General features: G+C 43.6%; 1 protein-coding gene across 5 annotated transcripts in view; it reads right to left on the reverse strand.

The window, feature by feature from the left end:
• Positions 1 to 429: 429 nt before the first annotated feature.
• Positions 430 to 24,998, reverse strand: part of LOC142383663 (bromodomain-containing protein 1-like) — a 31,919-nt gene continuing 7,350 nt past the window's right edge. The window contains exons 7-12 of one of the 5 annotated variants that reach the window (XM_075469300.1): positions 22,456 to 23,214; positions 22,206 to 22,332; positions 9,982 to 10,112; positions 6,885 to 6,979; positions 6,457 to 6,611; positions 430 to 2,129 (exon numbers count right to left, since the gene is read on the reverse strand). In XM_075469300.1, the coding sequence (XP_075325415.1) occupies positions 1,940 to 2,129; positions 6,457 to 6,611; positions 6,885 to 6,979; positions 9,982 to 10,112; positions 22,206 to 22,332; positions 22,456 to 23,214 (1,457 nt within the window). In that variant the 3' untranslated portion in view covers positions 430 to 1,939. The other 4 variants (XM_075469302.1, XM_075469301.1, XM_075469304.1 and 1 more) reach the window with 4 other exon arrangements.

Genomic DNA, 24,998 nt, shown 5'->3' on the forward strand with positions numbered 1-24,998 from the left:
TTTTTTTTAAAAAGGCCCTCTTGTGAAAATCCAAACAAACCAACACAGATCAGCAGTCTTTGGATGGTCCTATCTCACCTATGTGTTTACTGGCTCAGTGGTTTCTGAGAAGCTCACTAAACCGGTTTTAGCAAAGAAATTAATTAAATATCAAATCGAACAAAAAATAAAATATAATCACACTTCGAAAAGTACATTTCATTAAGATCTAAATAAAAACTTAAAAAGTATTTTTTTTTTTTGTAAAGGGGTGGGGGCAGGGACCCAAAGAAAGAAAAATATATTTTTTAAAGTAAATATCCACAGGTACAAATGGGAAAATAAGTGATTAAAACATGACTAAAATAATGAGAACTTACATGAATTAGTAATACAGGAAAAAAAATAAGAAAAAAAGAATGGAATGGAATAAAAGTCGGGACACAGTCAGTGATTCAATAACATATTTTAATTTTCAGTGTTTTAGTATAAAAATCCCACCGGCCTGCTGTCGGCTGGTTTCTGCTCCCGTTGGCTATAACTGTGGTTTTATCCCAGAGAATCAGCTAAAGTACCAAATCTATTTACACATAACATCCACATCCAAAAGGGCCAAAGAAAAAAAGGTAGTCTACCCACTGCTACCCAGCCAAAATAAAACATCAAACACTATCACCTCACCACTCAGAATTAATGCTATCAAAACAGAAAAATCAAAGTTAAACAATTCACAACAGAAGAAGAGGAGGGGCCTCTACATGTGGCTCCTAGCGCATGTAGTATTTTCTCACCACACCTTCTCTATAAAGTGATGCATATACATTTTCTGCTTTAGAATAAATTAGTACAGGCACATTCTCTTCTCCTAAACAAATGAAGTTCAGTTCAGGTGGAGAAGAGGTTCATGTGAGATTTTACAGAAGACTTGAATTCATCACAGCACACGAACAGAAAAGCCAAAAACCTGAAACAACTGTTCTAACAAAAGAAAAAAAACAAAAAAACACTTTATTGGGAAACCTGTGGGCAGCAGTTTCAGTTTGTTTTTATCTTGTTGTTGTTTTGGTTTTGTGTGAATTACGCACTTTAGGCATTTTAAACTTTGAGAGCTTCTATATAGATTTTATATAAATATCTACAAACGAAAAAAGAAGTAGTCCAATAAAAACATTCAGGTAAAAAAAAAAAAAAAAAAAGAAGAAAAAAAGGACACAAAAATAATGCCACAGACAAAGAGAACTTGAAGCTTGAGAACTCAATAACTTACAAAAACCGTACAAAAGAAGCAAAAATAAACATGTTCAACACAATGCATGTTCGTTTTGTTTTTTCTCTCTGTGGAGATAGCACCAGCAGAAATGCCGACATCATCGACGATGATGTGAATAATCCCCTCTGACCATATAAATATCAGAATGCTGTGTACCAAAACAGACTGAGGGAGTGAATAAATTAGTGTCAGGCCTAGTACGGGATATTTACAGGAGCTGCTGCTGTCCCACACACACTGATGGACTATTTCATGGCAGTGAGATCATTGCAGCAGTCTTGCAGCACATTTAAAGAGGTCAGAGGGTGAACTCTGACACATTCAACAGGTTTAGACCTGCAATTTTTCAGTCCTCACAGTCAAAGTTTTTTTTTTTCCTTTTCACTTTTTGCACCTGCTCACTGAGTCATTTTCATTGCATAGCTCTTTGACAAACAGGATGAACATCACAAGCTACAGTAATTCAGGCAGGTGGGACAGATGTGTGAGGAGATGTGAAGACAATCTAGTTCCAGTTCTCAGGAAACAGTACACATGATATGCGAGTGCGTGTATGTGTGTTGTGCGTATTAGGCAGAGACAAAGCATCTTTGCAGTGACCATGTTAAAAACAAAAGTTTAAGAAGGAGAGATGGTTGATGGGAGGATTCTTGAGCTGGTGGGGGTTAGAAAGCGGGATGGTGGGAGACTTCAGTCCATGACTGTGAGGCTGGTGCTCGGCTCCAGTTCCTTGCTAACATGGTTCAGGTGTTTCATTGCTCGATCAAAGGCGAGACGCACAGTTTTTCTGATGGAAGAAGCCCGAGCTTCCATCAGCTTCATTTTGTCAAGTGATTTGTTGATCCCGAAGGGAGCCATCTTGGATCTAGGAAGCCATTGCCTGAGGAAGGAGGCGGCCATTTTTGAAAAGGTTCATGAATATTTGACAGAAAGCTGGTTTCTAAAGTGAATCTAATTTCAAACCTTTTTAGAGAATGCATTTCAGTATCACTTTCATTAGTAATTGGAAAATTATAATGTCAGAGTAATTAGCAATATTTCAATTATGCAGTAAACATTTTATTGGACCCATGTTCTGATTATTGAACAGACCCATGGGCAGGTTCTAAGGGCCCCAGTCCAACGTCATTGTATGAATTGCCCATTTACATGACTTGCTTTAGAGCAAGTATGTCTGACTGCGACCCCCGATTGTATTATCTGATTTGACTGATTAGGGTTAGGGGTTATTGGACATGGCTTCTAAAGTAAAATGTAAACTACTTGGACGACGGTGGAGTGGGATGGTCCAACTACACCTTCCTGCAGGTCACAGCAAGAAGCTACTCCTTGAAAGTCAAAAGGGTTCAGTTAAGACTGTAAGAAGAGGGAAAGCAAACCCAAGGAGACAAACTACAACAGTAACACAAAACTCCTGTGAGGAGATAAACAACGTGTTCATTATGCTTCAACAAATGGAGGCTGATGACACTCTTTTCAAGTTGATGAGCCTCCAAGCAAATGATGTTACCATTATTTGGAGGCACAAAAACTATGATAGTGATTTACTTTTAAATTTCTTCTAAGGCTTTTTGTTGAGGGAACCAAAACCTCTTCAGACCTCAAGGCTACACCACATTGATTTTCATATAAAACTTACCAGGAGAACTGTCTGAAACAATTATATTAAAGATCCTATGGCATGAAAATAAATGGAGGCTTTTATGTATTTTTATAGGCTTTAGTGGTCCCCAAATACTGTATCTGAGTTTTTTTCCCCAAAATTCTGCCTTGGTGCAGAATTACAGCCAGTCCCAAAAATGAGCTTTCCTTAGGATCCTCAGAATGAGCTGTTTAGTGGGGGTGTGGCCTTACTTACGCCCGTGGTACCTTGCGCAAATGTTTTGTGAATCGCTATGGCACGTAGATGGCACGGCAGCCCTATGCCGTAAAACTAGCAAAACCTGTTGAAATGAGCTTACTTTGACAATATGACGAACTAGTTACTGAACAACTCTCCTAACACAGTCAAACATCAAGCAAGTGCTACATAAGACACAGCAAAAAAGGCGTGCGTGAAGGGGAAAGCAGGAGTGAGGATTTTGACATTCTCAGCTGATTGCTCTGGTTTGCAAAGATGCACGTAGCGCGAGTCATTTCAATCAGGGGAAAGGCAGATATCGTGCGCGCCATAACACCAACAGCAGGACGGCTATCAAAACAACAAATAAGTACACAACACTCGCGTTACAGTAAATGAGGTGTCCACTTGCATACCTCATGCTATTTACTGTTACATTAGCAACAGTGACCGAGCTATTAGCTGCAGAGCTAACGACACAGACAGACTGACTGTTTTGACTCTGGAACCATGAATTAATCATTATCCTGATGAAATGCACTGAATTTGCGGATTCATTCTTCTTCAGGAAGCTTGAAGTAGGGGGTTTTGGTCTAAAATGAGCGAGCTAACCATCTCATGGGCATGCAAACACCTCTAACAGCCCAGTTGGCAGAGATAAGAGTTTGCAGATGCTATTAGCTGCATAGCTAACCGTTAGCTAACGTTAGCTGCTAACGATACAAACCCTTTCCTGTGGTAACAAGCTATGTAACTATACTGTACATACAGGAAAGCAACACAATAGTAGAGCGTTAAATTACTTACTCGGGAATGAGATCCTTCCCCAAGTGAGAGACAAATGGAGCAGGAGATTGACAGGCGGATCGGTGCGGTGTCTGCAGTGGTCTCTGCACCGGCCCGTCGTAGTGAAAAATCAGCTGAGCCAGAAGGCGAAGCTCTCGATTTACCTGTCAATCTATGTTCCTACCCTCACCTATGGTCACGAGCTGTGGGTAGTGACCAAGAGAACGAGATCGCAAATACAAGCGGCTGAAATGAGTTTCCTCCGCAGGGTGTCTGGGCTCTCCCTTGGGCTCTGTATTAGCCCAAGTTCTGGAAACATTCGTCTGTGAAATATTTGGCGCACACACAAATTTCTTCGGTTCTGTCGTCACTTTCCCAGAAAAAAAAACAAAATCTGTCCACTGGCTCTTTAGAGGTTCTGATGCAGGAGCTCTAAACAGATTTTTTACATCGATATACAGCGCAATGAGCTGGCCAAAGAGCTGTGGGCGGGGAAAGGCAGTTTATTGGCTCTGGGTGGAAACAACCTCCACGTCATAAGCGGGCACACGTCACAAGCGGCGACTTTCCCGATCAGGCCATCTGCATGGTCACATTTCCAAAGGCGGAGAATAATTTCCAGTGCATGGTTTAGGTCTATCGTCATTTTTAGCCACTGGGGGACCGCAGGCAGGCTAGAGGAACTCATATTAATGTTAAACAACCTTAAAAAGTGAAAATATCATGCCATGGGACATTTAAAAACAACTTCTAATTCCAAATTACACTGAAATGAACCAACTGATTTTCCTTGAACTGGTATCCAAAATCCAACAAGCCATCCACTTTCTACATTCGCTTAATCCAGTTCAGGGTCGAGGACAGGCAGCCTATACCAGCTGCCATCGGGTGAGAGGCGGGGTACACCCACGGCAGGTCGACAAGTCCATCACAACCATGCAAGCTCACACTCGCCCCTGGGGTCAGTTTAGAATCACCAATAAAACTAACGTGCCTGTTGGTGGACGGTGGAAGGAAGCCAGAGCACCCAGAGTAAACCCACGCATGCACAGAACATACAAATTCCACGTAGATGGGCCCCAGCTGGGATTCTAACCAGGAACCATCCTGCTTTGAGGCGACAAGTTTAGATAAACACAGAAACAATAACTGTGTTTTCTAAAATAAACATTGTCGATCCCTAAAATATTTTTCTGCATATATACAAAGGGGAAGGTTTTGTAGTTGACTAATATGGGTGTTAACATTTTAGCAAGAAAGCTGGAGTGCTTTCGGAAGAAAGCGAGATAGAAATCCATGAAAATGTGAGAGTTCATTGTAAACTAACAAGAAATGTTCACCTACTAAATACTACACTCATTCGTATTCAGGTAAGCAAACTATGATACTCTAATGTTGTTTCTAAATTTCCTTTAAAATATTCAAGAATATTTTTTGGAAAATATTTAATTTTCCCAGTGTGATTTCATCCATCCATCCATCATCTTCTGCTTCTCCAGGGATCGGGTCGTTGGGGCAGCAGCTTAAGCAGAGAAACTAAGACGTCCCTGTCCCCGGCCACTTCCTCGAGTTCTTCTGGGGGGATCCCGAGGCGTACCCAGGCCAACCGAGAAACATAGTCTCTCCAACGTGTCCTGGGTCTTCCCCGGGGTCTCCTCCCAGTGGGACGGGCCCGAAACACCTCACCAGGGAGGCGTCAAGGAGGCATCCTAACCAGATGCCTGAGCCACCTCATCTGATTCCTCTGGATGCGGAGGAGCAGCGGTTCTACTCTGAGCCCCTCCCGGATGACCGAGCTTCTCACCCTATCTCTAAAGGAGAGCCCGACACCCTGCGGAGGAAACTCATTTCTGCCGCTTGTATTCGCGATCTCATTCTTTCGGTCACTACCCACAGCTCGTGACCATAGGTGAGGGTAGGAACATAGACTGACCGGTAAATTGAGACCTTCGCCTTCTGGCTCAGCTCCTTTTTCACCAGGACGGGCCGGTGCAGAGCCCGCATCACTGCAGACGCCGCACCAATCCGCCTGTCAATCTCCTGCTCCATTCATCCCTCACTCGTGAACAAGACCCCGAGATACTTGAACTCCTCCACTTGGGGAAGGATCTCATTCCAAGGATCTCAATGTGATTTCATCAGGCTTTTATCAGCCTGAACAAGATCAGCCTCTTGGGAAACACTTGTTTTGTTAAAATCCATCAATGTTGTTTTTGATGGTTTTCAGTATTTAACAAGTTGCCAGTCCTGTCCTTGGACCATATGACATTAAAGCATGGTAAAAAAGCTTTTTATTGTCTAATTACTTGATTCTACTTATTAAAACAGACAAAGATGAAAGAAGTGGAGACTTGGTCACCAGCAGCACCTGTGATGGATCTGTGTGTGATGACAGGAGTATTAGAGTGGATTAAAAGTAGTTTTAATACTTACTTTTAAGTAAGTACGGCTGACTGTTCTTCTGTTGTTTTAGCATGTGTGTGTTTTAGCACCCCAACCCTAACCCTAACCCAAAACGTGGCAACTTCCATCTCCTGTGTGCGTGTGTTTGTGTGTGATCTGACAGCAGCTTTGACCTCACCAGCTGCGTCTGCTGTCGAAGAAGTGGACGAGGAAGAGTTTCTCTGCGGACCTGAACTGCATCTGCTCTCCGGCTCTGAGAACGTCCAGAGGCGGCTTGGGAACCTCCACCCCGTTGTGTTGAAACGACATCCTCCGAGCTCTCGGGTCCATGATCTGTGAAGACAAAAACAGTGGGAGGTATGGATACTGAAAATTTGGAAGTATATCCTGGTGGAGTTGCCCAACAGAACGTTTCAGAGACAGAGGCATGCAAGGCCGAGTTGAGCAAAAAGCGCTCAGTACGCAAACCTACTAGACACACCAACCAGTCCACGCTAGGCTAGCGGGATGTTCCTGTATGGCTATGAGCACAAATCACAAGCTACGGCATGGACAATGGAGGGGCAGATGAGCGATGACATACAGAGGGGACTAACACTCACTCACCAGGGCAGGGAAGGAGGGATATCCATTACATTTAGCCCAAACTAGTTTAAGAGGCTCCAGAACAAATGGAGAAGCAGCAGTGGGCTTCCACACCTCTACAGGAACAACGACAAGCAAGTTATGAAGGATTCACTGAAACAGAGAGCACAACCATTCTGAAAACACAGCCATACACGTGGGGAAGGAACACGCACAAAGACGTTGTCCAACCTCACAACAGAGCTTGGAGGAGTGTGCACGGATACACACACAAACACAATTAATTCAAACATATAAAGATTTTTCTGTTGTCATTTGGATAAACTAGTGTATGGAAAACAAGGTGTCAGAGACCTGCAATATATTTTCAATATGCATATTTGTAATTGATATTTAGATAAATCTGAGATCAGAACAAGAAAACTACACAATGCACACCTGTGTAGAAATGCATTGTTGCAAATATTTGTAGGGAGCATACTTGTGAAATTCTAATTGAAGAGTTTATCATGCAGTCCTGCTGATGATCAAGTATGATATATGGTGTATGATCAAGTATCCATTCAGTTGTAACTCCTGCTACTTTTTTATTTGTGATTTTCTTTCCCTGTATTCCCTCTGCTGGAATCTCTTACTCAAAAGCTGCAGGTTTCTGATCTTCAATTACTGGCCTAACAAACCTGCCCAGAGTTTATTCCTGTATTATTTGTTGTTGTCTCTCTTTCTTCTCACACTTAATTTGTTGAGGTCGACGGTCGCCCTCCCTGATTCAGTAATACGTTTCTGTCGAGGTCCTTCTCCCCACTGTCACCAAGTGCTGTTCAAATGCATTTTGTTGGGCTTCTCTGTTTGTAAAGTGCCCAGAGATAACTGTGAATTAGCATGGTATCAAAGAAATTATTAAATAAAAACATTTTTATTTTGTAGACTCGAGGGAGAGCACCTTTTGAATTTTTAAACAGCTAATGGACCTGAACTAAAAAACAATAGTCACAACCCGTCTTTGAACCAAACTACAAGTGTTGCACATAAATGAGGAGATGAACAAAGGCACACATACACCCCAGGTTCTAGATGCATAAATAATGCGTCCACACAAAACCATGTGTATGCCGTTTCCTACACACAAACTGGCATTTCTAAAGGAAAAATGTGTGCATCTCTTAAGACCATGCGTACATATGCTTTTGGAACAATTTAAGAGGTGGAAATGGCAGGAGACATTTAACACAAAACTAAACGGATAGTTTAACTGAGCTCACTCAGTATGATAGTGCTATAAATAACTGCTGCCATGCTTCAAGGTAATGTGTAATGGCTGAGGAAGAACCTGCTAAATAATCACTGAAAAGAGAACTGAGTATTTAAAGATGGCTCTGACTTTCTGTCTCATACACTGCTTTAGGCTTTTAAAGGCCGTTTAAGAAAACAGCCAACATACCATGTTTCATGTGTCTCCCTCAAAACCATCTCCACACAAGGCTATACGTCCATCCATTGAAGGCAAAGCAGCAGTTGTCATCCTCACAGTCCTTTGCCCTCTGTTCATGATTCCAGAAATGAGACTTTGAAACAAAAACAGATTTAATTTCTTCTGCTTTGGTGATAAGAGTCTCAGTTTCAGATTTGGTGATATAGTGCTTCATCATTGTTACTGCTTTCATGCGTCCTCAGGCTCAAAGAGAAGTTTCAATACAATCTATTGGTTCCCTTAGCTAGGCAACTTTTTTGAATGGGCCTCCTGTGAATGGGACTAATTTGGAATTTAATTAATTTAATTTGATTGCATTATGATTGTATTATAATGAATTGGATTGTAATTGACTTGAACGTGCCTTGAGATTACATTTGTCTTGATCTGGTGCTGTAGAAATAAAACTGTATTGAATTTAATTCAATTCAATTAAAACAGGAGTGAAAATAAGGCAGAACATATTAGGTGCTCTTTGACCTTGCTTGTTTAAATTGGGTTTAATACTGAAATGGACTGAGCAGTTTGTTAGATTGACACAGAACCTCTGTAATGCCAATGAAATATCTATACTAAGTCTTAAGACAAGTATTGTTTTAGTATAATAATAGTCACGTCAAACGGTGTCCATAATAATAAAAAACAATGCAGTAATATAACATAACAATATTCACCGTAATTATCTAAAATACGAGTTAAAAAAAGTTTTTTGAACATGTAGTTCCCTCTGAACACAAACAGCAAATAATATCCTTCACTTCCCCTTCACCCCATCCATCACAAATTTTGTGGTTCTACTTTCCATTACCATTTAAGGACCCGTGTGTAACAAGCTGACAATAGGCCGTCGGGCATGTCTGGAGCGTCTGTGAATGTCTGTCTCTCTTGTCTTTCTGGTGTGTAAAACATCACCAGCATTGTCAGACTCCATCAACGTTTTTATAGGCCAATTCAACAAGCTGAATCAGTGTCGGGTCTGTAGGTGAGAGGGGTCACTCTGATTAGCTATTCAGTGAAGTGAATGAGAACAAGAGAAGGGAGGCAGCAGTGACGATGGAAAGCAAACAGTAAACTTAACATGTTACACGCAATTTATTCTCAGTCTCATAATTTCCCTAGAACAAGAAGCACTCACACAACAACAAAGACAACAAAACTAACTGATAAGCATGCCTCAAGAGACCAGCAATATATGACACTCAGCTATGTTTACTTCTTAAACATTACTTACTTTTTATTCATACTTTTTAAAAAATACATACACATTCAGTCTTCCGGTTTTGCTTGCTGTGTAACAATAAAAACCTGTCCATCAGAATCCAGTAAACAATTTTCAGTTGTTGTTCTGTAAATCCTCATTTCAAGGCCTCCGATAAATGGACATATCAAGAGTCTGGATATTCAAAAGACCTCACTTAAAAATATTGCGCAATGTCTCAGAGGATAAGCAGAAGAAAAGTAAGAAGATAATGTGTAAGCAAGAATTTAATCTCATAAGCTATGCATGCTGACTAAATCAATATTAGCATTCTAAAAGAAAATTCAAATTAAATAACTGTTTGGTGACTAAAGTAAGAGTTGCCATGCTGTTTCATGCACAATAATCAGATTACACTAATTTAGGGACACAGACACTGCTTTACTCACCTGAAGGGATCTTGGCTGCTTTGGTGATGTCTCCATTCTCTATGCAGGTCATCAGAGTACTTTTGTCATCCACGGTGCTTCGTCGAGCCACAGCTGGTCGCCCTTTACCACTTTTAGACATGATGACAGTACTAAAAGAAAGAAGTAAGGAAAGGTTTAGGAAATGCCTACATGTGTCAACCGTGGTTGGCACTTTGCTGCCGATTACAGATCAACTTTGTTTTCAATTAAATGTCAATCTCTCAAAAATTACTGCAACTAGGGCTGGGCGATAAAACGATGAAGATAGCTATCGAGGTATAACTTTTCGATAGCGAAATGAAACATGGTCGATATACTTTTCGATAGATTACATTAGAGCTGGGCGATAGTGCGATCTCGAATCGGGATCGGCATAAAATTTTGATCGATCTCGATAATCTGCTCGTGACCTACATTCGATAGGCTATCACATGGCAAAAGTAAACACAGCAACAGTATCAGCGTCTGCCATCTGCAGGTAGGACACGCCCACTTCCCTGTTGTGAGCAGCATGGCTGCAGTTTCAGAGAGAGACTGAGAGGGAGAAGAGAAAGAAAAATATGTTAGTGGGTGATCTGTCAGACGTTTAAAATGCATGACATTTCTGCTTATTGTGAGTATCAATTAAAACCTAAAAAGTATCTGCTGCGGCACCTTAAGGCTCGCCACAGGGATATTTTTTCGAAGGTAAGTTACAAATGCTGTTAACATAATCGATAAATTTCATAGTAAGCTAATACATTAGTACGTTTTCCACATACTCCTGGCGCAAATGGGCTGCTAACTTCAGGCTAAAGTTAGCTTTTGTTACGCTAACGTCAATTCATTATGTGTGTGTTACTTTAGCAGCATGTTTAGCCATGTTTACATTCAGTGACGGTGTGGTTATCTCTTTGTGTGTACGTTCTGTCAGCACGTAACTTGATATGTTAAACAGGTCGAGTTACTGTTATACGTAGAGTCTGCTAGCTTTAGCCTAAAAGCCACAAGTGACGTTGTGCAGCCCTAACCAGGACCTGTGCGTTTAGTGCGCTTACAGTAAAGTTGGGACACACGCACAGTACAGAATGAAAAATCAGAAAGCTTTAGTACAGGGTCAGTTAATAAGCTATGTATTTTTGTTCTGCTTGTTTGATAGTTAAGACCATACTATTTTCTTAACACGGTAGACTATACTTATTTTTTCTTTTTTTTTGACTAAAACTAGACTAAAACCCTTTTGAGTTTTCGTCGACTAAAACTATCACATATAGAAGTGACTAAAATGTGACTAAAACTAATAAGCATTTTAGTCCAAAAGACTAAGACTAAGACTAAATCTAAGATGGTTGTCAAAAACAACACTGATCCACACCTGAATCCGACGAAATTGTCAATAAAAAAGGAAACACAGAACCATATTCTGGACCGTGCAGCGTTGGAGACGGAGACGCAGGTCGGCGATTACAGGAATCTCCTTCCACGTAGCTGGGTCCTGAGTTTGCATAAAATCCTCACATAACTAAGCCTACTAAGCTGTGAGCAGGGAGTCCGACACGAAACAGAGTAGTGTGTTATGTCGAGCACATGTTCCGACAAAGACAGGAAATACCACTAATCTTTTTCATCACCTGAAGCAGCGCCACCCGTCTGAGCACAGAGAATGAAAACTTTTTTGATTCGTTGATGTGAGAGTGCAATGTCTGTCACAATCTTTACACGCACATATGCATTTTAGTTGTGTTCCCGGTCAACGTTTAATAAAGAGAGCGGCACCTCCTCACTGAAGCAAGCGAGCGAGTGCAGCGCACCGAGTTCAGAGCAACATGTTTCCTGTGTGTTTCTTATACAAGTAACTAAGTTTACTATGTGTGTGAAGGATGTCTACATCAGCTGAGACGTTGGGAGAGAGAACCCGAACAGCAAGAGAGACAACCGCTGCTGGAGAGCAAACAGTTGACCGGTCAGATATAGGATTTTCATTTAAAATAGCTGTTCTGTATTTATCTCAAACAGTTGTATAGTGTCACATGTCATGTTCAACTTTGACATAAAATAAATATTTAATTAAAAATTAACCTTCTGATATCTTCAAATCTCAATTAAGAGTAACAGGGAACATTTAAAATTCACAAAATAGTGATTTGTTGTATATCGTGATATATATCAATATCGACTGATATAAAAAAAATATCGTGATATGACTTTTCCCCCCATATCGCCCAGCCCTAATTGCAGCTATTGTTAATTAGGTGAAAAATGTTACAATTTTTTTGTTGGATTGACTATTTTTCCATCTTTAAAACTTAGCACCCATTTAAATTGAGATTTTTTTCACCTCTCACTTTACATGCAAACAAAATTTCATTCACTCATTAGATTATTGTTCAGTAAACAGAAGGGATAGCCTTGATGTCTATCAAATGTTAATAAACTGTGGCTTTCAGTCACCTCACCACATATCATGCTGTCATCTGTCCGTCGCTGAGAGGTATGAGGTTAGCCTTGTTCTACCAAGACTTCTACCTTCTCAAAGCCGCTGTTATACCCCAGAACTAGTCGGCGTAGTCGGTTGGGCTTGCCCGCCTTCAATCGCCGCTTGTCTGGTGGTGGTGGCCTTTCGACCGGACCGCACGAATTTCTGGACTTCCCTGTGAGGCTTCCACCCGCCGAGCAGCCCACTGCCCCGGTGCGGTCAGGCCACAGCTGCCTGGGACCGCTGCCTCACAGCTGGCTGCCCTAACAGCCACCCAGCGAGCAGGCGACTGGTTATCCCCCTGTCGCTTCGCCCCGGTCCTGTCGGCATCTTGGATCAACTGGTGGCTAACGGCTAAAGTCCCAACAAACTTTCTTCCCGGCCGGCGGCAAGATGCTGCTGAAGTATTCATTTTCCAAGCTGCTGGAACTCAACAAAAGCGCCACTCCAGCATGCATTTCAACAATTCAACAACTTGGACTCCTACGTCGATCCCCATACAAACACAGAGGCGCTCGCCGACAGTTTGTTTACTCCCGGTCTACAATCACAGCCCTTTTACAGACAGCCGTTCCACTTCCTATTCGCCCCATTATAAAAAATTTGGCTGCAGTTCAGTTGATTTTGTCTGGGGGCGCTGGCGAGCGAGTGCAGAATGACCATTTTCCATAGGGCTGGCGCTAATAACTCAAAAAATGTCCCCGCTAGCGGCTGAAACCTGAAAATAATACTGTGATTTCTGACAAAGGGATGTGGATTTATATCGAAAGTACAATAACCTGGGAGTTATAGCTTTCTGTTTTCTTACAGGTCTGGCATTTGCGAGTCAGTATCCGCTAGCATCTAGCTAACGGAATCTGAAGAACGCACGGCTGATTACGACCGGCTGCTTTACGGCACTCGTCCACTGTGCCAGAGTGCTAACCTGGTGCCGCTAACAACAACCAAAGCTAAACCAGAGGCTAGTCAGAGAGTATGTAAAAGGGCTGTGCTGAAATCTGTAACTATTTGAGCTAACACCTCTCTGCTAGCTCAGCGCTAGGACTGACCATGCCGTAAAGTGATGCCACATGCGTGACGTCACTCGGGATGCAATACTGACAATAAATGTGTATTTTAAACAAATCTAGTGAGTCTAAAAAATCAAACCAAGTGCCGTTTGAAAGGATAATTTATCCTGCCTTTAGGAAAATTAAAATTCTATCAAAAGCAATGGCTGCATCTAAGGTGGATTTCATAGTACCACCATAGAGTTCGGCGTGCTCTGCACTGCTTCGTTGGCGCCCCTAGAGTGCAGTACCACCCGGAAATAGCCGCCAGTTTTCCCTCTCCTCATAATAGAGACTCTCTGCTACAATTCCATCCATCTGCACAACACAACGCTCCGTCGCACCTAACCCACGTCATCAGAGCACTGGTTCCGTGGGACCAGAGAGTCTCTATTATGAACTCTATGGTGGTACTATGAAATCCACCTTAGATCCAGCCATTGCTTCGGGGACATTTTTTGAGTTATTAGCGCCAGCCCTATGGAAAATGGTCATTCTGCACTCGCTCGCCAGCGCCCCCAGAGAACATCAACTGAACTGCAGCCAAATTTTTTATAATGGGGCGAATAGGAAGTGGAACGGCTGTCTGTAAAAGGGCTGTGGTGGGACCTTGTAGCACAGGAACCACCGCGAGGCTGCACGGAAAACATGGAGTGAATTACAGTGGAGTGGACTGCCCTGCTCCACTCGCCAGGCTCCAACCAAAACGTGGAGTGGATTTCAGGCTACTAATCCCTCTCCAGAGATTCACTCCTTCACCAACCCTGAAAATAGAACTTTTTAATGTTCAGTCACTAACCAACAAATCAGCCCTGATTCACACCCACATCCTGGACAAGGGACTTGACTGCCTGTGCCTTGTCGAAACGTGGCACCGACCAGAGGATTACACCAGCCTCAACAGTGCCTGTCCTCCAGGCTACAAATACCTGGGGCCTCATGTACAAAGGGTGCGTATGCACAAAATAGTGGCGTACGCACCTTTTCACGTCAACGATCAGATGTATCAAGAACGAAATGACCGTGGAAATGTGCGGTGCCTCACGGTGTGACAACCCGCTCAGTTCTGGAGCTGTGTTGCACAGTTTTTTTTCTCTTATTGTTTTCTTTTTTTTATTTGCCATTACGAACACGCCCCAAGCGTGGTCGTGTACTCACCTGAGTGGTCCGTGTTTAAGTTGACGCCTCATTTTTCTTTTTAAATGGCAGTTTACCGTTGACGCGCGAGTCGGACAAACATACTGTCACAAGCGGACAAGATAAAAACTCTTATTTTTGGCACAGCGCTGAGGCTGTTAAATCCCTCAACACTGAAACTCCGGTAGGTCCGTTGAATATGGCAAATTCTTTCAACTTTCATAAGTGATATTTATTACGCTCTGTATTTATTTTGAAAATGATGTTCATCCAGCACAGAAACGAAGGAACCATCTCGTATTTCCATACCTATCATCTGAATTCTACACTGTAAGTGTTTATATATTTTTTTCTCTTATCTGTAAATATGAAGGTGTGTGGCTTATGTAGCCTGATGGTTTCTTTGTTGTGTTGTTGTTCTGCAGCTCTTGCTGTGGAGCGGGGGGAAGAGTTGTGCAAGAGTCTGTACCTCCTTTGAGGAGACACGTAAAGACGTTTCTTTTTTCTCCTCGCTAAGGACTTGATTGTTCATTTTTGTTTTGTTTTTTTGTTTGGTTGTCATTTAACCAATTAAAGGTCGACACCTTTGTGTGTTCGCTCCTTATGTGGCCGTATAATATACGAAAAGTATTGCAATTAAATGATCCTATTTGTCAGGAGGGATACCTGACTGGCACCCCAGAATTTTGTTGTATTGTTTTTTTTATGAAATACTTTTGAAAACTGTCACAACGGCAGCTTCAGGGCTGGCGTACGCACGTTTCTGCAGCTGTTGATTCTTTGGCGACACCTAAGGTGATGTTGGGAAACTGTTATAATAAATAAATGTGAAAACAATTAGTCCTCAGACAGTGATGTGCACATTTGAGATGGATGAACAATTAATACTGATCAACAATTAATACACCCATGTGTCTCCATTTACACGAGTGGATATAAAAGCATGCGCAAAGTGGTGCAATGCATACCATTAAAAACAATGGCTGCTTTAGCAGTATTAGAAGACTTTGCAAATGTTGCAATTCGAAGAGAGCGTGTGTTCACTACAACAGAGAGGATTAGCTGGGACATGATGGCGACTGACTCATTAGCCGTTTTGAGGGAAATCCTCCTCGAACTTTGTGCAGAGCTGCGGCCAGCGTTGGAGCGCAACACAGCGAGGAGCCATGCGCTGCCTGTGCTCACAGGTGATGTGCACACTGGGGTTCCAACCGGGGCATTCCAGAGGGAGCTGGCCAACCGATTGGGACTGTGCCAGTCTACCCTGAGCCGAGCCATGCCAGCCGCGTGGGACATAATTACCCGCATCTCAGCCACGTATATCAAATTCCCAACAGGCCAACATTAAAGCTCAATTTGAAGCGAGAGCCGGTTTTGTAATCGGAGCTATCGACTGCGCACACATTACTATAAAAGCGCAATCACATGATGAATTTGTATGTTAACAGGAAATATTTTCATTCGATCGATGTAAGATCATATGTGATGCGTAAATGCAATTAACCAACGTTGTGGCGAGGTGCCCTGGTTCAACGCACGATTCATACATTCTGAGTAACAGCATCGTTGGGAACAGACATACAGGGTGGCACTGTGCGCGATGGGTGGCTTCTTGGTGAGTAACTTCATTCTTGTAATTGTCCTAATATTATTCCCCGTGACGCGCATTGAGTATGTGCGCCCCCAATTTCTATCCCGTCTTCATAGCATCATAGTCGGTGGTTAAAGTTAGTTTCTTGCGGTTTTTTGCTGGTTAAACTTCAGTTTAAGATCTTTCTAACAAGCCCCTGCTCGTCTCTGTGGGCAAATGTTAATAATCCCGTGCGTAAAGTGTGAAATGTCTCAATCAGCCTCACCTTGTCCCCGGCGCACTTCTGCGCGTTACTGTATGAACACGTTGTTGTGAGTTACACAAAAACATGGGTATTTAGCTTGGGGGTAGGCAGAGTCACCCACATGAGCTCCCACCACCCCAGAGAGAGCAGTGTCACCCATTGTTGCGCCGACTCTCTGTTCAAACAGAGTCGTTCACCCCCCCACCCGCCTGTTTTGGCCACACTGCGGCAGTGGGCAGCCAGTCTCCGCTTCACATCCACCTATGTGGGACCACTTCTTCTTCACCTCTGCTTGTGAGGCTTCTCAGACCCCACAGCATTGACAGCCTCAGGCTCTCCCACCCACTCCTCTTAGTTTGCTGCTTATCCCGGAGGACAGCGTGTCAAAGAACAAATTTTTTTGGGCCTCCACTTCAGAAAGTAGCACCGACATATCGCTTTCCGTGAAGTTCTTCTTTTTTCCCGTCTTATTCAGTCTTTTTTCTTTATTTTCTGACCGTACACAGAGGGGAATCGCAGGTGCAGGGCTCATTTAAATATGATTTGAGTATTTAGGTAGGGGCGTGGACAGGGAGGAGTCGGGTGCTCCAACATGTGCGCTGAATTCCACGTTGGTTGGGATGTACAAACGATATGTGCTTGGATTGATGCGTGCGCACAGATTCGTACATCCGACGTTGGAGGTCATTTGGGTTTGAGCGTACGCCATGTTTCAGTAGGAAATCCACGCAAGTCTTTGTACATGAGGCCCCTGGAGAAGGCACGCAGCACTGGCCGTGGCAGTGGTATAGCCATTGTCCACAAAGACCACCTGGACCTGTCCTCTGTCCCCCTGCCACCCCAGTAAACCCCCTTTTTCCATGACTCTGCTCCTCCTCTACCATCCTCCCAAAAATAACTCCTCAACCTTCATCTCTGAAATCCATGACCTCCTCACAACCCTCTGCACAACCTCTTCCAACGTAATAATCCTCGGGGACGTGAACATTCACGTGGACAACCCATCCTGCCACTTTGCATCTGATTTCCTACAACTTTTGGACACTCTCAACCTCAAACAACATGTCCATACCCCAACACACAAAAAGGGACACACACTGGACCTGGTCATCACCGACTCCATCCCCATCAACAACCTGGCTGCCTACACTCTAGGTGTATCCGACCACAAGGTCGTCTCCATGGAGCTGCCCTTCCCCCCATCTCATGCCAAACCTAAACGTCAAATCAGTTTCCGGAATTACAAAAATATCAACCACGACACCATAACCTCTGACCTGGAACTCCTCTCCACTGCAACCCCCCCATCAGTCAGTGAAGCAGTTGACCATTATAACACCAGTCTGCAAAACCTCCTCGACCTTTAGCCTGGGAAATCCCATGCTGCTTTGCGCTCGATTTCATTCTCACTGCAAAGTCAGCCTGGAAACCACCGCCCTTATTTTTGCCAGAGTTTGGGAACCAATCACAGAACGGGGGGGGGGGGGGGGGGGGGCGCGCAGCAAGACGATGACGACGTATATGGCTACACCGAAGCTTGTAGAGTGTTAATCCAACATGACAGCGGACACAACGTTACCGTTCAATGCAGCCTTAGAAAGTGTTTCGGAGTAGATTCACCCTGGGGTCATTTGAACCGTGACATCCAGCCAAGTAGCCCACCCGAAGTTTTTCCGATCTTGGCTGAACATCAGCTGAGTTACAGAGTTATCCCGAATAGCTTCGTACAAGCGCTAACGGACCCTGGCAGTATCTCCAAAATTACCACACTAAAATCACATGTCATGACACCAAACTTCTACAGTAGTACAAATATGGTCTGTACTTACAAAAGGATGCATTTGGAAGTTTGATCATAGTCCAGGAGTTTATTATTATCATCAACACAAGCCTGATAGCTTCTCTGCAGCTAAAGCTGCGTCGACGTCACCGAGCTGGGAGCTTCAAAGTAAGATGAGGGTTGATCTACTACTGTAGACAACAAAGCAAGGCTGCTCAATTTCTCCATTGATAAAATACATTCACAACTCTACAACATAAAAATTCATGTAAAATATAGCATATAGGCCTACTTTGTTGTTAATTTAAGTAGCTTAGAGCGCAAGTTTACTTTTATTTTACTTTTTTTTCTTCTTCCTCGTCGAATTTCTGTCGTCATCTGGTATAAGTGATACAATTGGCTATTAATCGCGCGCAAAGCAGCATGGGAAGAACCTGACGTCATTTGATAGACATTCGTAGAGCCCAATAAACGGCTCCAGGCATTCGTAAACCACGCCTCAAATACGAGAAAATGCACACCTAGTTCCCAGACCACCATCTCATCGAGATTGTGGACGCGTCAGCCAGGCTACTCGACCTTCACGCCCCTGTCAAAACCCGAACAGTCACCTTCTCATGCTCAGCCCCCTGGTTCACCTGCGAGCTGAGAAAAATGAAGGCAGCTGGGCGGGTTCTGGAGCGGCGAGCCGTGGCCACTGGGCTAACTGTGCATAAATTGGCCTACAGAGAGCACCAGAGGGCCTACTCAAGGTCCCTCAGGGAGGTGCAGTCACATTTTTACTCAAACATCATCAACAATAGCCCTGGCAATTCTAAAACACTCTTCTCCACCATAAACCACTTCCTGAAACCCCAAACCTCCAAACCCAGCAATACCACAGTGGAACAATGCAATACCTACCTGGACTTCTTCAGATCCAAAGTAAACAACATCCGTTCTCTCCTTTCCGGTCCCGTTACTCCACCTGCCCCAGCTGCCACCCCACTGCCTGTGATCTCTCTCCCCCTCTCTTGCTTCACCAACACCACACAGCAAGAGATCGAGGACACTGTCAGGGGGATGAAGCCCTCTACCTGCGCCCTGGACCCCCTCCCCACCACCATAATCAAAGACAACATCTGCGCCATAAGTCCTCTGATCACTAACATCATCAACCTCTCCCTCCAGACCGGCCACATTCCATCAACCCTAAAGACTGCCATTCTCATTCCCCTGCTTAAAAAAACCCTCCCTCGACCCAGACACCCTCTCCAACTACCGGCCCATCTCAAACCTCCCATTCATTTCCAAAATCCTTGAGAAAATAGTGTCTATTCAGCTCCAAAACCACCTCAACCACAATAACCTCAGTGAAAAATTTCAATCAGGCTTTCGATCCGCCCACAGCACGGAAACCGCCCTGGTCAGGGTTACAAATGACCTTCTGATGGCGGCAGATGCAGGCTCCCCCTCTCTGCTGATCCTCCTGGACCTCACGGCTGCGTTTGACACCGTAGACCACAACATATTACTCACCCGCCTTCACTCCATCGGTATCAATTAGGGATGCTCCGATCAGCATTTTTGGGCGCCGATCCGATCACCGATCACAGGAATCCTAAATCTGCCGATACCGATCACAATTGATGGGCGAATAATAAAAATCCTCAATGTTGTGTATTTACAATCTAGCCTTGTGCACCACTTAAAGTGTTACAAAAAACATATTTGTACTAAAATAAATAATAAAGACATTTATGTACCACCATCAGCTTTTTATTCATGTAAACATTACATGCCCTTTCAAGAGCTAAACCTTAACTGAGGGAATAAGCAACCAAAATGTATTCGGTTGCTCATTCTTACTTGCTTATTCCCTCATAACGATATATAAGAATAAGCAGTTTTTAAATAACCTTTTTAAATAACCTTAACATTTTTAAAAAACATTGGCACAAACCAACAACTAGACCTTAACTATGAGGGAATAAGCAAGTAAGAATAAGCAACTGAAATGTATTACATACGTCCGAAGGCTCCTGCTAAAGCGTCGGCTGTGTGTGAATTCTTGGCAGTGCAGTACGAGGTTGTGTCGCTGGGAGTTCGGGTCGATGGAATGCGCTGTTAAACTTAACATCGACATGTGACATGCACTCGAACTCCAAATATCAGTTTTAAAACTGATTGATGTGACATTGTCTCTCAAAAGTGTGTTGACGTGTGTGTATACTGTCTCGTACAGCTGAGGGAGTAATACATCCGTTAGGTATTTACGTCCGGGGGGGGGGGGGGGGGGGGGGGGGGGGGCATAGCGTGGCTCCTCCAGGCACGATAACAACCGTCGGAACCCCGTGTCCTCCACCACAAACAGAGGCTGCTCGTCAAGTCCAATGAATTCCATAAGCGTTTTTGTTATATCCCTCCACCTTTTACTGTCCCTACGGCTCCAGGCGTTCAAACGTTTCACTGACGGTGAGCTGTGTGACGGTTGGGGTTTGTTTTCCTCGCGCTTGTTTTTCATAAAACAGTCGCCGGTAAGTTACGTCACGCGCGGGAAAGAAAACCGTTTAATTCATATATCATATCTCATTGATAATTTCATATAAAGTCACGTGGAGAAAAACAGTCTCGGGTAAAAAAAAAAAAAAAAAGATCAGCTTTTCTGATCGGCACTTCCAGAGCCCACCGATCATCCTGTTTAGGGTCCATATCGGCCGATCGATCAGAGCATCCCTAGTACCAATAACACTGATCTCAAATGGCTCACTTCCTACATCTCCGGCCGGACAGAATACGTTTCCCTGGGAGGGTCTAAATCACACACCCAGCCTGTCACCTCTGGTGTGCCCCAGGGATCCGTCCTGGGCCCCCTCCTGTTCACCCTGTACCTGCTACCCCTCGGCCGTGTCATCAGCAGACATGGAATAAACTACCACTGCTATGCTGATGACACGCAGCTCTACATCAAAACCAACCCCCCGGCATCATCTCCAACACCGCTATCCAATCTCACTACATGCCTGGAGGAGACAAGGCGTGGATGAGTACAAACTTCATGCAGCTCAACAGTCACAAAACGGATATCATGCAAATTGGCACCCCACATCAACTACACACATCTCCCATAACCAGCACCACTTTCTCTGGACAGGACATTCCACTTTCACAAGTTGTCACAACCCTCTGAGTAAAAATGGACCCTCAGCTAAACTTCGAAGCCCACATCAACCACATTTACAAAACCTCCTTCTTCCACCTCAGAAATATCTCGAAACTCCGCCCCTCACTCGACCATTGCTGACTCTGAAAAACTCGTCCACGCCTTTGTCTCCTCCAGGCTGGACTACTGAAACGCACTTCTCATCAGGATCCCTGGCAAGAGCCTCAAAAAGCTCCAATACATCCAAAACAGCGCCGCCAGGATCCGGATGAGAGTGCGTAAGCGAGAACACATCACACCCATACTCAAATCACTCCACTGGCTTCCCATCGTATCCCGGACCGAATACAAGATTTCCCTGCTAACCCATCAGTGCATCCATGGCAACGCCCCCTCCTACCTCAAGGAACTAATCTCCCTTCAACCATCAAAACGCAACCTCCGCTCTTCAAACACCAACCTCCTCAAACCTGTCAAAACTAAATTACGAACTATGGGCGACCGGGCCTTTTGCTCGGTTGCCCCTGAGCTGTGGAATGCTCTTCCTGCACACCTCAGAGCACCACAGTCAATTGACACTTTTAAAAGAGGACTTAAGACCTACCTTTTTAGTAAAGCCTTTCCATGATTGCTTTGGTTTTACTTGTCCTCACGTTTTAATAATTTCTTGATTTCTATTTCCTTAGTTGATATTTGTTTTCTTGCTTGTTTGTTTTTTTTTGTTTTTCATATGCTGTAGCACTTTGAGGTTCGGAAGAATATAAAGTGCATTATAAATAAAATCCATTATTATTATTATTATTACCTCGTGCTGCAGAGGATGCTGCTGCTGGATGATATGCTGGACTCTGAGGCACAGCGGCGACGTGGCTCCAGCAGGCGAGGAGATGGTGAGACCACATCTTCCTCCACCACAAATCCATTTGCAATTCCTTCAGGGAAAGATTTAAGGAAAAAAAAGGGAATTTGCCACTCAGCATACACCTGTACATAAAGACAAGCTATTTAAAATTAGGTTAATGATTTCACACTTGAGTTTGCTTTTAAAAGGATACCTGTGCCGAGACGTTTGATGGGCGTCTCCTCATCCTCCTCACAGTCAGCGCTGGTGCTCCGTGTTCTTTTCTTCGGCAAGAGGAGGGTCTCCAGTCGAGGGATCACCACAGACAGGAAAGTTTTTGCTCCAAGGGGCGGCGGTGACACAGCAGATACATCTTGGGTTTTGGGTGGTTTCTGTGGGCTGGCACTCTTGGATTTGCGGAATAAGATGTTGGTCCGTCGGTTGCAGGTGTCAGAGGCTTCTATGTGAATGTCGCCATTGGGAAGCGGCTGGTCTGGAATGTGCCCACTGGGGGAATCCATGGGCACTGAGGTAGATGTGTTGGTGCCGTCATCAAGCTCCATGGGAGTCTGGTCTGAAAAGGGTTTGACTGGCTTCAGAGAGGGATGTTCTGAGTTGCTGGGTGAGCTTTCATTTTGGGACAGTGAGGTTAACAGCTCTAACGTTGGCGAATGTAAAGACTTGTCCTCTTGTGGCATGCAAGGGTCTGTTAGGGGTTCAGGTGATTGCTTCTCTTTCAACTCAGAGGGGGGTGGGATGCGATCTGAAGAGGAGGGAGGTGGTGGTGGGAGGGACTTCTTCAGGCTTATCTCGTAACGGACTTCCATGATGGTCTTTTTGAGCAGCTTGAGCCTCTTGCTGCGGGATGGGCTGTGCTTCATGGCAGTGCTCAGGTCAAGCTTCTCCAGAAGCTCCTTCAGTTGATCCTCCAAAGGTGTCACCTGACGGTAGGTGGGGCTTAGAAGGCGGTCCACTGTGAAAGACAGACACAAACCTCATTGCAGCATTAGCTCAGCAACATCCCCCAGCACTTGTGTTGGGGGATGTTGAATCAGAAATGATGCAACTGATTCAACCAATGACTGAAAAACTTCAATGATCTTCTTTTTAAGTCAAATTACTCATTAACTCATTTCTATTTTTCAGATGCCCTTTAAACCTGAAATACAGACCAATGACCACTTCGACTTTTTCACTGCTTCAAATAAATATCATCTTTAGTTTGGAACTTTTGAAAATAGTAGTTCAACCATCTTACAGCAATCTTTTACACTTTAACTGTGTAGCTGAGGTGTTAATGGCCTGTATGGAAAACCATGGGGTACAACTGTTACTGTACTGGTTTCAACGCTGCGATTTTAAATGACACCTAAACTGCAAATATGGCTTAAACTGGACTCGAAAGGAATTTCAAACACACATTTCAGCTCCTGAAAACTCCCACCACGTATTCAACATGCACAATACTAATATTCTAACTTGTTTGCAAGGGTTTTACATGCAACTTAAAATGCAAGCAAGTAAGCATTTATTTATTTTTGTTGTTTTTTGGATTTATAGTCCACCACTGGCTTTGTAGAGTGCAGCTTATTTCTCAAATAAATGTTACTTTCTTTGGGCAAACAGAGACTGCAGACCAGAAACCTGATAACTGCAAGAAGTTAATGGAACCTTGCTGCTATAAGCCATTTTCACTGTGATATACCTTTGCTTGTTCAGGATGACCAAGCAGAGGCTCAATAGCACAGTAACAGAATTTGCTTTACAATAGCAACAGTTGTCCCAGAATCAGCAGAGTAAACGACATTGGTTTCTAAGGTGACAAGCTCCATCATGCTGGCTCTACTTAACACGAGCTGATTCAGGTAGCATGACTTGGCCGAATAAAGAACTGACTAGAACAGGTGTCATAATGAATTGACTCTTTATCATCACTTTATCTTCTAACTCATTCATTAAAGAATATCTATCTTTTGAAAGTTCAATATTAGGGATGTAACGGTTACCGGTATGACGGTAAACCACGATAAAAAGTGTTGACGATAACCATTACCGCGTTCATTTCAAATATCATTAATATCACGGTTAATAACACGGCATGAAAACCGTGAGTTGAATCCTTCCCAGCCTCATCCGAGTTCTTAATTTGTCGCGCATGCTCACTGCGCAGCCTACAACGTGCATTTCTTGAAGCTGGAATCATAGCCTAAGGTGTAGATGACAGCACTCAGAGTCAGGACATTTATCAGCCCTCTAAGAGGACTAAATCCAAAGTATGGGCATATTTTGGTTTTTATAAGAATGCCGGGGGACAGTTGATAGAAGATGGTTATCCTGTCTGCAGAACATGCAGGAAAAAAGTTTCCGCTAAAGGTGGCAATACGTCAAATCTCCTTGCTCATCTCCGTGATCATCACCCACAATTGTATAGCCAATGCAAGGTAAGTTAACGTTAACGTTTCAGCTCAAATGCATAAATAAATGCATGGTGTGGGGACATCGGGTTGAAGCAGAATGCAATGATCCGTCTGTCTAACTTTTTAATAACGTGTCAATAATCTAAACAGATGCCTACGGCACATGCACATGTTCGTTCAGTGGTGTTAGTGTGGAGCTAATCGGGACACATCTTTAACGTTAGCCTCAGAGCTAGACGGGTACACATTTGAGTTGCGTTTATCATACAGTTGTAGGCTACAGTTTGTAACTTTCAGACGGAAAAATAATTCAAAATCGCCCAAATTCACCTGTGTTTTG

The sequence above is a fragment of the Odontesthes bonariensis genome, chromosome 7 (genome assembly GCF_027942865.1).
Source record: "Odontesthes bonariensis isolate fOdoBon6 chromosome 7, fOdoBon6.hap1, whole genome shotgun sequence".
Classification (NCBI taxonomy): domain Eukaryota; kingdom Metazoa; phylum Chordata; class Actinopteri; order Atheriniformes; family Atherinopsidae; genus Odontesthes; species Odontesthes bonariensis.